Here is a 10977-nt window from a genome sequence, read left to right on the forward strand (position 1 = left end):
CGAGACAGGGTTTCTCTGTGTAGCCTTGGCTGTCCTGGAACTCACTTTGTAGACCAGGCTGGCCTTGAACTCAGAAATCCGCCTGCCTCTGCCTCCCGTCACTTTATTTTTTAAAGTTAATTTTATTTCTACGTACATGGCCATGTGTGTGCCACAGCACGTGTGGAGCTCACAGGACCAATCTGGAGAAGAAGGCTCTCTCCTCCAACCACGCGGGCAGGGCCTGGGGCCTGGGGCCTGGGGCCTGGGGCTGTGCCTTTACCTGCTGCCCATTAAATTTAACCTAAAGAAAATATTTAATTAAGAGTCAAGTGTAAGCTGGGCGTAGTGGTGCACGCCTTCAGTCCCCACACTTGGGAGGCAGAGGCAGGTCTATCTCTATGAATCTGAGGCCAGCCTGGTCTACAGAGTGAGTTCCAGGATAGACAGGGCCATGTGTGTAGTGACGCCCACGCTAGTGACACACACCTGCAGACTTGCCGTTTGAGAAGCTGAGCTAGAGAGGGTTAAAAGCCATTCTGGACTACATTTAGTGAGAACCTGTCTCAAGAACCAAAACAAAACAAAACAAAACAACAAAAAAAGAATATTTCTCCTGACAGCGTTTTATTGGCTTATTTTAAGTCCCCTTACATTTGTATTCATCTGCCCCTACCCCTGGCACTGGTTTGGCTGTCAGCTCTGTAAGGTCCACCTCCCTGAGTTTGTTTCAGCCCCAGGCATTCTCTATGTGGCCATGGAGACAGCAGGCTCCACATTCCAGAGCCAGCAGGGCAGGCTTACAAACCCTGCAGCTGTCCTGGCTCAGATGCCAAGGGTCCCACTGCCATGTGTCACAGCTCCCTGTATGCAACTCTACTGGAGGCTCGGTCCCCTTGCTTGATCAGTCCCTCATTCTAAGGGACTGGAACGGTTTTGCTCAGTACAAGCTCTTCCCCAACCCCCATGGCCTCACCGTGGGGAAGGTCATGTTGATAATGTTGAATCGACTCTGCAGCCTTGGGGAGATAACAGTTCGTCCACCCCCTGGAGGGCCCATGGCAGCCATCAGGAACATGTCCTGGAGAGCAAAGACAAAGAAGGGAGGTGGGAGAGAGACAGGTGGGACAGTGAGAGACAGGGTAATGACACTTCAGCTTCCCTTCATGACAGCTAGGCCAGAGGACTCTGAATGTTTCCAGTAGAAATGGTGCATGCTGGGGGTGCATGCTGGCAGGCCGCGATAACACATGCCTTGAATCCCTGAACTTGGGAGGCAGGGACAGGAGGATTTCTGTGAGTTCAAGAGACCGGCCTGATCTACATAGCATACATTGCAAGTAACAGGACTATATAGAAAGATAACTCTGGAGAGAAAAGGGGGTGGGGGCGGGGTGAGCAGTAAGATACTCTTTTTTTTTTTTTTTTTTAAATTAGGTATTTTCCTCATTTTCATTTCCAATGCTATCCCAAAAGTCCCCCATACCCTCCCTGCCTCCCACTTTTTGGCCCTGGCATGCCCCTGTACTGGGGCATATAAAGTTTGCAAGTTCAATGGGCCTATCTTTCCAGTGATGGCCGACTAGGCCATCTTTTGATACATATGCAGCTAGAGTCAAGAGCTCCGGGGTACTGGTTAGTTCATAATGTTGTTCCACCTATAGGGTTGCAGATCCCTTTAGCTCCTTGGGTANTTTCTCTAGCTCCTCCATTGGGGGCCCTGTGATCCATCCAATAGCTGACNGTGAGCATCCACTTNTGTGTTTGCTAGGCCCCGGCATAGTCTCACTAAAGACAGCTATATCAGGGTCCTTTCAGCAAAATCTTGCTAGTGTATGCAATGGTATGTAAGATATTCTTAATCCCACAAGAGGAGAGTGAGGATGGAGGAGAGAAGCCTGGGCTGTGGGAACAAGCACAGACGGGCTCAGTGAGGAGAGTTAAGGATGGGGTCAGTAACTTGGGAGCCAGATAGACGGGTCCTCCTCTGAAAGGAGCAGAGCACCCTTGTGTAGGGAGGAATGTAGGAGAATGTATGAGAGGGCGTGGCCCAGGGGCTCAGCGGCCACAAGTGGGAACCGCAGCTCTCTCTCCGGATGCTTACTCGGATATGCTTGATGCTCTGCTTCACACGATCATACCAGAAGCCGTAGTCAATCCAGAGGCGAATCAGCTCCAGGGGCGGCTGGGACCCAAACATGTCCTTGGCAGGCATGTTTAGGTCATCCATAAAAGTAATCATGCTTTTGCCCCCGAATGGCACATACACACCCTTGGTCCGCTTCTCCACTCTGCTCTCAATGATGCTCTGCACATTGTTCGACGTGGTCTGGTGGGAAAGCACACAATCAATGTGAGGCCCATCCCCCGCCCCCCTTGCCTCCCCCCCCCAACCCTGGAGAGAAATATGGGGCGAACTGAGCTGAGCACTTGAGTTCCAGGTGAGAGAAGATGGCAGGGAGCTAATTGGTGGTCCGAGCCCCTCCCCCCACGTACCTGTGCGGACATGTTGACGACAAGCACTGACCACTGGCTGGAGGGCAAGGACTGGAGAACACTCTGGGCTATGGAGGTCTTTCCAGTTCCCACAGGACCCACCAGTAAGACAGGATTCTGGTTGGCCACCAGGGTGCTCACTAAGTAATTATACCGCACAGTATCAACAGTAGGTACCATGATCTTATAGAAAGGGGCACTGGAGAAAGAGACAAACCACGTCTCAAGGACCATTGGCCTGCCCCAGTTCAGCTCTCCCTTCCTTCTTCCTCTTAGTATTTATCTTCCTCTGGTGTTATCAAGGTCTAGTCACCAACCCATTAGCCTTCTGGGTCTTGGGAGCATGGCATTCTCCTTTAAGACCCTGTCCCGAGTCCCCTAGATCCAACTTCCTAAACCTGGTCATCTCTTCCTGGAATTGGCTTTCTCTTCTTTAGCTCACCCTGGCTTCTGGCCCCACCACATCTGCCACCAAGCCCTGCTCGCACCCTGGACCCTGCTCTCACTTGGGAGGATAACGCCAGCTCTTGGGGAGCTTCTCCTCAAATGACGTCCAAGTCCGCATCTTGGGGTTCACGTAGTATTCGTACACTGTGTCCTAAGAGACAAGCACACGAGTCGGGTCACCAGATGTCCCTCCAGCTCTTCCCAGTTGGAGCTGTATCTCACAGACTGACGGGCAAGGAGGGTGGCACCAAGGTGCTAGGTCAGGCGGAGTCCGAGGGCCAGAGGGGTACCCTGTAGGTCCCTCTGAGACATACAGGGCAGCTGGCTAGAAGGGCCCTGACCTTATTGGGAAAGGAGCCCTCGATTTCTCGAAGGTAGCTGTCAATCTTCTTGCGTCCGTCCTCGTCCACAGAGGCGCACACAGACCAGATCATGCTGAACACAAAGGTCATCTCCACCATAAAGGAGTAGTTCTCGGTATCGGCTGGGTTCACCTGGGTGGAGAAGAGAAGAGGTTCAGCAGTTCAGAGTGGCAAATTGGCCTTAGAATAATCTTCCCTCCTCATGATACAGGAGCCACACCGATAAGGGATGGAAGGATCTATTTTAGCATGTACCAAGAAGGCAGAGAACCTACCTACCTTCTTTCTACCTGGTTCTGTGTGGGAAGTTCATCTATAACTACTCATCGATTTTAGGTAACTTTGGGATTCACTGCAGTTGCTCACAGCTGCCTCTAGGCTAAGTCATAACACAGCTGTCACCTGGCTAATCCAGGCTAACCCTGGAGGAGTACTCATGAGTGTTCAAGGAGACAGACATGTGGTCATCTATATGTTACTGCAAAAACAACCTGGAGAGCCTGGCCTGGTGGCACACGCCTTTAATCCCAGCACTCGGGAGGCAGAGGCAGAGGCAGGTGGATTTCTGAGTTCGAGGTCAGCCTGGTCTACAGAGTGAGTTCCAGGACAGCCAGGACTACACAGAGAAACCCTGTCTGGAAAAACAAAACCAAAACAAAACAAAAATTTGGAGATGACCCAAACATCTACCAATAGAGGAAGGGAAAGTAAAATGTAGGGTTTACCATGGAATAATGCACAGCAGCTGCAGTCTACCACAGCTGCCGTCCACCACAGCTGAAGTCCACCACAGCTGCTGTCCACCACAGCTGCTGTCTGCAACAGCTATGCTCTATCAGAGCTGCAGTCCACCACAGCTCAAGTCCACCACAGCTGCAGTCCACCACAGCTGATGTCCACCGCAGCTAATGTCCACAGCAGCTGCCGTCCACCACAGCTGAAGTCCACAGCAGCTGAAGTCCACCACAGCTGAAGTCCACAGCAGCTGTCATCCACAGTAGTTATAGTCCACAACAGCTGCAGTCCACCACAGCTCAAGTCCACCACAGCTGAAGTCCATAGCAGCTGAAGTCCACAGCAGCTGTCATCCACAGTAGTTATAGTCCACAACAGCTGCCATCCACCACAGCTGCAGTACACAACACTTGCAGTCTACCACAGCTAAAGTAATGGCATGTGTCAGCTAAAGCAATGGTGTGTGTCTGCACATGGCAATATGCAACTCAATGTCACACATAGGTTTGGTTTGACGAACAAGCATGTTGCCTGTAACATGATCTATTTTTTAGATTTTTGTTTGTTTTGTTTTTGAGACAAGGTCTCTCTGTATAGCCCTGGCTGTTCTGGGACTTGCTATATAGACCAAGCTGGTCTCAAACTCACGGAGACTCACCTGTGCCTGCCTCCTGTGTGCTGAGACTAAAGGCATGCACCAAAATGCACACCACAATTTCTTCCTAAACAGGACAGCACCTATGGATATCTGTGGGGTTTTACGTCAACAAGCATTTTGTTTGGTTGTTTTGTTTTGTTTTGAGACAAGGTTTCACTGTATAGCCCTGGCTGGTCTGGAACTCCCCACGTGGACTCAGATGGTTAGAAAACTCACAGAGATCCACCTGCCTCTGCCTTCCAAGCACTGAAATTAAGGTGTGTACCACCACCCCTGGCTGAGCACTTTAAGGGACCTAGAATTAGACAAACAAGCACACTTCGGTTGTTACTTCTGTGGAGGGGGAAAGAAACCAAGATTGGGAAGGAAGAGAGGAACAAACAGGCTAGAAGGCTGCTGTGGTGGCTTGGGCCTGCAATTCCAGCACTGAGAAGGCAAAACGGTCACAAGTTCAAGGCCCAACAGCTAGATTCTGTTTTAAAAGAGGGGAGAAAGTAATACCTAATTAAAAATAAATAAATTCAAAGACTATTTATACAATTACAAATGTAGTTTTGGAGTTTGGGAGTGTGGCTCAGTGGTAAGCCCTTGCTTCAAGTCCATGATAACCCCATTCAGGTGCCGAGCAACCACATAAATGCCAGGTGGGTGTTGCAGCTCACTGACAGTCCTAGTGTTTAGAGAGGACAGGAGGCCACCCAGGAAACCTGGCCAGCTAGGTTAGCTGAATCGAAAGACTTTATTTACCTAGAAAAAATTTTTTGTAAAGTAGAGACAGATTGAGGAAGAAACTTGACATCAACCTTTGGCCTCTACAAATTGTACCCACACATGTGAAAACACGCACACAGCTACATATCTCTCTCTCTCTCTCACACACACACACACACACACACACACGCACACACACACACACATGCAAAACAACTAAGTTTTACAGCGCTGAGGAGATGGCTCAGTTGATAAAGTGCTTGCCGCGCAAGCTTCCCTGGGAAACAGCCCACCAACAGCATCCTTCTGACATCCCTGACATATCACAGAGGCACAGGCCGAGTGGAGGAATTCTTGATAACAGATTCTGGATAAGGATGCTTATAACTGCAGATAAACCTCGGCAAGCGGCGCATGTTTGCAGTCACAGTGCTTGGGGAGGCTGAGGTAAGAGGCTTGTCATAGTTCAAGGCTGGCCAGGACTGCACAGAAAACATAAAGATAGGATCACAGGATTCTGTCCAATGCAGAATGTAAGAGTTGGCCTTATATCAACCCTTACTCATCAAAATACAGGCAGGAGAGCAGACTGAGATTCTCTGGTTTGTTAGATGAGCCAGGGTAGTGACAGCCAGCGCGCTCCTCCGAGGTCTAAGAGTGCAAAGAGCTCCCCCAGGAGCCTGCTGCAGCCGCAGACCCTTGCTCCCCACGACCATGTGTGAGCAACATTCAGTGATAAAACATGTAGGTGTGTTGGAAGAGATGCGACAAGACTTGGTGGAGTGTGCTGCTCAGGCATTGGTGAGAGAAAAGGCCAGTATTGCTGCCCACATTCTCTTCCTTCCTTCCTCCCTCCCTCCCTTCCTTCCTTTCTTCCTTCCTTCTTTCCTTCCTTCCTTCTTTCCTTCCTTCCTTTTCTTCTGTTTTTGTTTGTTTGTTTGTTTTAATTTTTTCTGTGTAGCCCTGGCTGTCCTGGAACTCACTCTATAGACCAGGGTGACCTCTCACTCAGAAATCCGCCTGCCCCTGCCTCCTGAGTGCTGGGATTAAAGGCGTGTGCCAGCACACCCAGCCCATTTTTCTTTTTTAAGTGGTTTTTGATTTTTTGTTTTCAGGCAGGGTCTCGCTGTATAGCTTATGCTGTCCTTGAACTCAGTATACAAACAAACCAAGCTGGCCGAGGACTCAGGGTCTCTTCGGTGCTGTGATTACAGGTGTGTGTCACCATTCCTGGCCGTAGCGAATAACTTACACTGTCAGAGATCTTAACTGCTGCTCATTATATATTACTAGTTTCGTTACCTGGTAACATCGTTAAAAAATAATGTGAAACATTTCTGAGGCAATGATTTAATCTCAACCAACCCCCGCCCCCAATTTTAGTTATTTTACTTATAAACAACAAAAAAATTCTGAAAGCTTTCTAGAACTTCTCATCAAATGGTATGCACAGTATGGGTAAGGAACTATGACCCCTCTTGGGCTGTTCATTCTCTCAGCCAGCCTCCCTCCCTCCCTCCCTCCCTCCCTTCTTTCTTTTCTTTCTGCCCTGCACTTATGAGGCAGGTCCTCTGTCACTGAGCTATGCCACACTAATTGCTGTATTTAATTCAGAATTCCTAGTCTGGACTTTCAGCTCAGCAAACGTCAAAGCACGTGCATCTCTCTCTGCTTACACACACACACACACACACACACACACACACACACACGGTCACTGCTTATGTCTCTCTTCTAAGTTTCTGTTTTAAGCTATGCCCAAACTGGGTGGGCTGTGAGCCCTTTGCCCCTCCACCTTTGCCCCCGGGGTTGGCTCTTCTCCTTACCCCATTCTCGGGTGTGGCCAGGACTGTGTAGAGCTTACAGAGGGAGATGATCCCACTGTACTCGGGGACAGGTACCAGCTCATTACAGTTATCCTTTTTGAAGCTCAGTATCTTGTTGATGAACTTTTCAAACATGCGTTGAAGCGGCTCTACTTCCGTCTAGATATGCACGAAAAGGGATGCTCCATCTACTGTTATTTACTACAGGTCGCCCTAGTCAGTCATGCCTCCTCGATTCCCTTTTTACCTTTGGCCTCTTTTCCAGCCATGACTGAACATAAGGCTTCCAGCCCAGGTCCACATAGTCAGTGTAGACCATCCCACAGCGGGACACAGTGGCTGGAGAGGCCACAGCCAAGTTCTCCACTTCAAACAAGAGAGACACCTAAGGATGCAGATTCTTGTCAGAAGGTCAGCAGCAGCACCTCATTCACAGTGATGAAAACAACCCAAAACCCATGCCTTACGCGGGACTCGTACCAAGTAAAGTGGAACAAGAAGAATAATGACTGAGGTTTATAATGCTTCCTGTGGTGGTTTGAATGAGAACAGCCACCCTCAACCCACCCCCAACCCTGGCTCATATATGTGAAGGCTTAGCCAGCAGCAGGGAGCAGCACTACTTGAGAAGGATTAGGAGGTGTGGCTTCACTGAAGTGGGTGTGGCTTCATTGGAGGGAGTGTGTCACTGGGAGTGGGCTTTAAGGTTTCAAGAGCTCACACCAGGCCCCATCTCTCTGCCTCTCTGCCTTTGGATCAAGATGCAGCACTCCCGGCTCCGGCTCCAGTGCCTGCCTGCCGATCACCATGCTCGTCGTTGTCCTTGATGATTTCAGACTAAATCTCTGAAACTGTAAGCCTGCCCCCAGTTAAATGCTTTCTCCTTATAATAGCTGCCTGAGTCACGGTATCTCTTTACAGCAATAGCACAGTGACTAAGACACTTTCTAAAAGAAATTAGCGCTCATTCAAATTTATCTTTAGGAAAAAAAGTACTCTCTGGCTTGCGTGGAAGAAAAGAGTGGGTGACATATGCCTATATAATCCTGGTGTCTGAGCACTAGAGGCAGGAGCAGGAAGATCAGGAACCAAGGTTATCCTTTATTACCTAGGCCAGCCTGGGCTACATGAGATACTACCTAAAACAAACAAAGGGGGGGGGGCGGGGGAGAGGAAGGAGAGAGGGAAAGAAAGGTTAAAATAAAGAGAGGTGGGCGTGACACCCCAGGAGATATTAACCTTGGTGCGTGCTACAAAGGCCACACATCACAGGCCAGTGGAAATGAAGCTGATGACAGCCTGGGTCTATACAGTGATTTCTAGACCCAAAGTTCTTTACTGTACAATTGTTCCAGGGTAGCAATGGCCCCCCTGCCTCCTATGCCGAAGATGGGATCTAGAGGCCAAGGCCAGGTCAGCCCTCCCCTCCTAGGGAGTCTCCCTGCAGCCTTTCACATCTTGCTTCAGTTGCAGATTTCCCTGGATCTGGATCCTCGGCCCAGCTCTCTCTGTGTAATCCACTCTCAGTGTGCCAGCCTCCACCTCAGCCTCCCTTCCACCCCCAACCCCAACCTCGGCCACCTTCCCCAGAGGCCTGCCTGGGACCCCACCGCATGGCAGTAGCACCTGCTCAGGCATCGCAATGCGCTCGCCATTGATGAGGGTCAGCACTTTGTTATCGTCCATGACAGAGTTCATGCTCTCGATCCACAGCGTGTCCACGGGGCCATCAAAAAGGATCCATTTCTCGTCTGGCTTCTCATCTTGGGTGGCATGCAGATGGATGATACAGAAACAAAGAGGCTTCCATCTCCCTCTCCTCTTGTATCCTTCACTACGTGCTTCCTTGTCTTAAGGCATTCCCCTGGCATCTTTCAACCTCGCTGGGGCCGGGGCCAGGGCCGGAGCTTGGGCTTGGGCTTCCTGTTCCCAGGGTCCCCATTCTCTCGGGAGCTGCCGACCTCTCCTCTCACCCACCTGACCCACTGGATACCTGCACAGGCAGCCCGCATGACACTAGACAGGATGCCATCGGTCCATTCATTGGTGTTGAGGTCATACTCGCCATACAGCTCCCCTAAGGACAGTGCCTTTGGGTTCAAAGGGAACTCCTAAAAATGATACCAGAAGGGACTTCTGAGGGGCCCCAACCCAAGCTTCCAATACCCTTCCCCCACAACCCCCATCCCAATCCTCTCTTAGGTTCTGGCACTGCTCATTGCTTGCTTCTCTCCCAGGACCCCCTGGATCCAGGTCCGGCCCCTCCCAACACCTGCAGCTAGGCCACTGCCCCACTGCGCACTCTAACGATGTTGTAGTTGGGTTCTCCAGCACGGCACAGGGAAGTCAGAGAGGCCTGCAGAATTTTCCAGGAGGTGGTCTTGCTGCTGCCGGTGCCACCCACAATCATGGTGGAGTGGCGAGAGTTCTTGGTTTCGTACAACTGTAAAACCTTGGTGAGGGTAAAGGGTGTGATCTGCAGGCCCATTTCTCGGATCTCCTGCTCGATGGTGTCCCGTAGCTGAGAAAAGCAGAAGGAAAGAGTGTGAGTCAGCCCAGCCAAGGGACTTTCAGTGCTGGGGAAGACGCAGCAGAACCACAGCAAAAGACGCTATGGCCCTTTGCACTCAAACTCGGTAATCCCCCGAGAACTGCCTAGCCACAGGGAAAATACTGCCTTGCGGGATCTATAGATAGCGCAGTGGTAGGTAGGGTGGTAGGGGGCCTGCTGAGAATACACAGGGCCATGGATTTGATCCTCAGTATCATTGAAGGAAGGAATGAAGGAGGGAGGGAGAGGCAGAGGGGGGAGGGGAAAAAAGGCAGGCTACATTACATCTTGATGCTCAACCCTGAGGACCTGAGTTCAAACCCACAGCACCCACATAAAAATCTTGGCCTGGCTGCACACACTGCAACTGCAGTGCTAAGAGAGAAAGGCTCACCGGGGCTTGCTGGTGAGCAGCCGTGCTCCAGGGGCAGGGAGAGACCCCGTCTCAAAGGAATAAGGTAGAGAGTGACATATCAAGCCAGTCTGTGTCCTTTTGTGACCTCTGTATGTACACCCATGCAGCTACACCAGACACACACACATTCACATCCTGCACATACGAACAGAGGACGCTGGAGTCGCTGAACAGAGTCAGCAAGCCTGGCTTCCTAGCTTTCAATTTTGTCGTTTTGAGTCGGTTTTTCTTGGAAACTCAGCCTCCTCATGTGTACAATATCTACTGTAGTTCTACACATTTTTAAAGCATCATTCAACAACTACTTACTGACTCTTTATGGTACTGTGCCAAGTACTAGAGTACTAGAGATACAGTTGGGAACAAAATTATTTTACCATGCTTTAAGATCTCACTGTCCTGAGCTGAGAGATAGCTCAGCAGTTGAGAGCATTGACTGCTCTTGCAAAGGACCTAGAATTAGTTCCCAGAACCCACACAGCAGCTCACAACTGTTAGCATTTTTTTGTCTAAGCTCCACCCCAGTTACCTGGCAATAGCAAGGTGTTCCTGACTCACTATAAAAGGGGATGCTTGTTCCCACTACTCTCTCTTGTTCTTGCCTTCTTGTTCCCACTCTGTCCCCTCATCCCTTTTTCACTCTTTTCCCATTTTCTTCCCCCCTCTCTCTCTACATGCTCATGGCCAGCCTCTATTTCACTTTTCTCTTCTCTTCTCTTCTCTTCTCTTCTCTTCTCTTCTCTTCTCTTCTCTTCTCTTCTCCTCTTCTCCCCTCCCCTCCCCTCCCCTCCCCTCCC

The 10977-nt window shown here is 50.2% G+C and overlaps 1 protein-coding gene across 1 annotated transcript in view; it reads right to left on the reverse strand.

The window, feature by feature from the left end:
* Dnah2 (dynein axonemal heavy chain 2) overlaps positions 1-10977 on the reverse strand; it is a 130752-nt gene that overhangs the window by 37205 nt on the left and 82570 nt on the right. The window contains exons 42-51 of the mRNA XM_021176049.2: positions 9517-9735; positions 9208-9325; positions 8841-8977; positions 7462-7599; positions 7215-7373; positions 3264-3416; positions 2982-3073; positions 2476-2674; positions 2084-2308; positions 956-1060 (exon numbers count right to left, since the gene is read on the reverse strand). Of these exons, the coding sequence (XP_021031708.1) occupies positions 956-1060; positions 2084-2308; positions 2476-2674; positions 2982-3073; positions 3264-3416; positions 7215-7373; positions 7462-7599; positions 8841-8977; positions 9208-9325; positions 9517-9735 (1545 nt within the window). The remainder of the gene's footprint in view (positions 1-955; positions 1061-2083; positions 2309-2475; positions 2675-2981; positions 3074-3263; positions 3417-7214; positions 7374-7461; positions 7600-8840; positions 8978-9207; positions 9326-9516; positions 9736-10977) is intronic.

The sequence above is a fragment of the Mus caroli genome, chromosome 11 (genome assembly GCF_900094665.2).
Source record: "Mus caroli chromosome 11, CAROLI_EIJ_v1.1, whole genome shotgun sequence".
In the NCBI taxonomy this organism is placed as follows: domain Eukaryota; kingdom Metazoa; phylum Chordata; class Mammalia; order Rodentia; family Muridae; genus Mus; species Mus caroli.